The 4,058-nt window shown below is 46.3% G+C and overlaps 1 protein-coding gene across 1 annotated transcript; it reads left to right on the top strand.

Moving 5' to 3' along the window:
• The first annotated feature begins 779 nt into the window (after positions 1-779).
• Positions 780-1,967, top strand: LOC119361044. Its single transcript, XM_037626432.1, has one exon. The coding sequence runs from the start codon at positions 780-782 to the stop codon at positions 1,965-1,967; it is 1,188 nt and encodes a 395-aa protein (XP_037482329.1).
• The last annotated feature ends 2,091 nt before the right edge of the window (positions 1,968-4,058 follow it).

Here is a 4,058-nt window from a genome sequence, read left to right on the forward strand (position 1 = left end):
AGACATCAGCGACGAGGCGCCGCTTGAGTCGCGATCCGATTTTTTTGGTGTCGGGTCCGCAGACCGCGCCGCCGCGAAGAACCACCGCTACCCATACCCGTTGCGCCACATCCATGTGCCCAGCGCCAAGCCGATGACGAAGCAACCATGCCGGATCCAAGCACCAGCATCACTGCGCCGCCGCCCCTGTCCACGAGAAGCTCGCCGCCGTGCCCGAGAGCCACCCGCGCCATGAGCAAGATCCCCACCACCACCGTCGACCACACGGCTTCGCCTGTGGCGTCCTTCGATGGCGGCGGAGAGGAGGAAGGGAAGATTGTGGGTTTACAAAGAAAGTGGCAATCCTCTGTATGATCAGCTATCTTTATGTTACCGTTAACATTGTAGGTTTACAAAGAAATTGACGATCCTCTAGAGACGAGACGACTGGACCAAGGCCAGAGTCGTTGTCATGCCGCCGGCGGACGGCTGTCCTGTGCCCTTAAATTAACTCTGGGAATTATTTAAATTCACACCTGATAATGGAGTACTACCACGGTTCCTTCGGCCAGCAAACTTGCACACCATTGCTCCAGTTACACTCCATTGCCCAATAGCAGCAACGGCGGCGGATGTGATAAGCCTCCTTGGCAGCAGGCCACGCGGTTCACCTCCACCCACTCCGGCGCCGATAACAGGTAACCCGTCTGTCATGCACCTGCCGCTGCAGCCTTCCTTTTGCTGAAGCTGTCGGGCGAGCAGCGACCTGGTTCTTCTTTGCAGGATCGGACGACGGACCGATGTCGGAGACGCAACCACCCTCGCCATCGTCGTGGTCGGCCATCCCGCTGGACCTGGCTGGGCTGGTGCTCTGGCTCCTCCCCGCGTGCGCCGACCGCGCCCGCTTCGCCGCGGTATGCCCGCAGTGGCGCACCGCCGCGCTGCACCACCGTGTGCTCCCGGTGCTGCCGCTGCTCGCGCTCCCGGACGGCACCTTCTACAGCCTCCCTTACAGCAAGCGGTTCTGCTTCCCAGGCTGCGGCTTCGCGGGGTACAACAGCGCCTGCGGCCGCTGGCTCGCTTTCCTACGCGACGACGGATGCTTCCTCGTGGATCCATTCACCGGCGCCACCGTGACGCTCCCTGCACTCTCTCACGTCCGGCTCCGTCCACAGCATGCGGATCTGAAGCACATACCAGAGCACGAGCGTCACACCCGCGGCACATGGCTGCTTATCAGAAACGTGGACACTCTCCTGCTGAGTAAGCTGATACTGTGCTCGCCGAACCTCGCCGCTGCATTTGTCTCCCATGAAATGCTTGGCCAAATCCTGCTGTGCCGGCCAGGGGCTACCTCGTGGTCGGTACGCGCGTACGATGAGTGCAAGGATTACAAAGATATGGCGTTCTACCAGGGCAAGCTCTACGCCATTGACTACGGCGAGGACCTCTTCATGGTAAACATCGGCCAGGACGAGAGCACCGGCGACCCGCAGATTTCTCGGATCGGACGGATCATCAGTGGCAGTCCATGTGATTTGGATTGGACGCCGAGCAACAGCACCATCAAGATCAAGGTTTACCTGGTCGAATCATGTGGCAAGCTGCTAATGGTACGCAGGAAGATCTGGTGCAGGCTGGTGCTGGACCATGTTTTGGCTGGAGAGAGCGAGTTCGAGGTGTTCGAGGCTGACTTCAAGCGCTCACGGTGGATCAGTGTGACGACCTTGGGAGAGGACCAGGTGGTTTTTGTTGGGCGAAGCTGCTCCCTGGCCGTTCCCGTGTCTCAGTACGGGATGAAGGGAGATCGGATCTTTTTCTTGGACGATGATGAATATTACAAGGGCTATAGCCACAAGAACGACGACACTTCCATCAGTGTCTACGACATGATAGACGGTGAGGTTTCATCCCCTCTGCCGATGGTCTCATGGAAACGTGACACAGATAGAAACAAAATGCATCACACGACATGGCTACTTCCGTGAGACTGAACCTTGACTGAAGTTGTGTTGCTTTGCAAGGCGTCAGTATCTATCTGGCGTTGCTATGGTGTGTTGAAATGTGCTATGCGTGTTCAACTCAAGTTAAATTGCACAAGTATCTGCACCTATATATGTATGGGCTTTATCATGGACATCAATTGTAGTGGTGGTGAAACTTCAGGTGCGTTATTTAGCACTGTTTTCCGATTCTGAAAATGGAGTCAAACTTCGAGGTAGGATTTTGTTTGGTTTGAATCCTCCATCTCAATACGCTAGTGCAGAATGGTGCTATTAAGACACTATCACACACGCTAGACAAAAATGTGATGTTATCGCACACGCTTCAGCAAAAAGATGTGTTTGATGTCGCAATATCACACACAGTTGTGAAAATGCAACCATGTGTGATGCCTTGCACACAATTTTTGCAAAACAAATGTTGTGCAGTGTGTCCTATCATCGATCACGATTATAAAACCGCAAACATGTGATGCATTGCACATGGTTTTTTACTGAAAATGTGTGTGCGACGTGACCTATCATACCAACCGGTTTTCAAAATGCAACCGTGTGTGATGCCTTGCGCACGGGCTTTTGGAAAAAAATGTGTGTGATGTAGCCTATCATGCCACACTGTTTCAGAAATGGAACAGTGTGTGATACATTGCACATGTTTTTTGCAAAATTGTGTGTGTGGTGTACCCTATCATTGCACAATTTTTTTAAAAACAACAACCTTGTTTTTAAAAAGTAACTGTGTGCGACACATAGCACATGGGCTTTTCAAAAAATGTGTGTTCTCTAGTCTTCTATGGCACACAATTTGAAAAATGCAATCATGGGTGATGTCTTGCATTACCTTTTTTTTCAAGAAAAATGGTTTTTGTGATAGGTTTGAAGTCGAATTGACATTTACTTCATCATTTGACCTTGAATTTTTTTCCTGCACTCAACCTACAACGAATCATCAGTCGTGTTCAATCTCAACGTTCTTCAGGGTTCATTTGCTATATTTAAGTCATTAAGTGCATTTTAGGTGTTTAATGGATATAATTCAAAATTACGAGTACATGAAATAGTGCACAAAAATGTAAAAAATATATATCATATTTAGGGTCTTGTGTATATTTGTATGCCTTATACAAAAAATGAGAGAAATTTCAAAGATCTTTGTGGCAAGGCTCAACCACAAACATTGAGTTTAATTGTTTTTTATATTCTTAGAAAGTAAATGAAGTCTGAAAAACACGAACCTTGGTATGGTGTCATGATATGACCTTATTATGCCGTAGTATAAAATTGAGAAGATTTCACAAAAGTTGCCATGTACACTCCTTAGAGACGGATACATCTTTTGAGGAAAACTCTTGGTTACAACATACAATCAATGAAGTTCAAATTTGGCATTCTTTGGGGTTCATTTGCTATTTTTAAGTCATTGTGTGCATGCCTAGGACTTTAATGGATATAATTCTAATTTGAACTACAAATACATGAATTAGTTCATAAAAATGGTTTAAAAATATCATATTTGGGTCTTGAGTATATTTGTATGTCTTTATACAAGCAATGACTAGAAGAAAAGACCTCTATGGCAAGAGTCAGCTACAAACATGGAGTCTATCGGTTTTTATAATTCTAGAAATTGCCAAAGAAGTCTGAAAAACATAAAATTTGGCATGGTATCATGGTATGACCTCAATGTTGTGGTAAAAAGTTGACAAGGTTTGAAAAAACTTAGTATCTACACTGCTCAAAATCCGGACCATCTCTGAGCAAGAATCATTGTTTCGAGCATCAACTTTGAAGAAGAACCGGCAATTCCCTCATTGTTTGGTATTGAAACTTTTTCTACACTCAACATAAACATGGCATACTCCATGTTCAAATTTGGCATTTATCGGGGCTCATTTTCTATATTTTAGTCATTTAGTGTATTTCTAAATTTTTAATGTATATAATTAAAATTTAAAATATGAGAAGATGAAATGGTGCACAAAAATGGTTTAAGAAAAAAACATATTTAGGGTCTTTATTATATTTGCATGCCTTATACAGACATGAAAAGAAATTGCAAAGATCTCCGTGGCAAGA

The sequence above is a fragment of the Triticum dicoccoides genome, chromosome 2B (assembly GCF_002162155.2).
Source record: "Triticum dicoccoides isolate Atlit2015 ecotype Zavitan chromosome 2B, WEW_v2.0, whole genome shotgun sequence".
Taxonomy (NCBI): domain Eukaryota; kingdom Viridiplantae; phylum Streptophyta; class Magnoliopsida; order Poales; family Poaceae; genus Triticum; species Triticum dicoccoides.

Coding starts and splice junctions, on each gene's coding strand:
- LOC119361044 (XM_037626432.1), top strand. CDS start 780: ATGTCGGAGACGCAACCACCCTCGCCATCGTCGTGGTCGGCCATCCCG.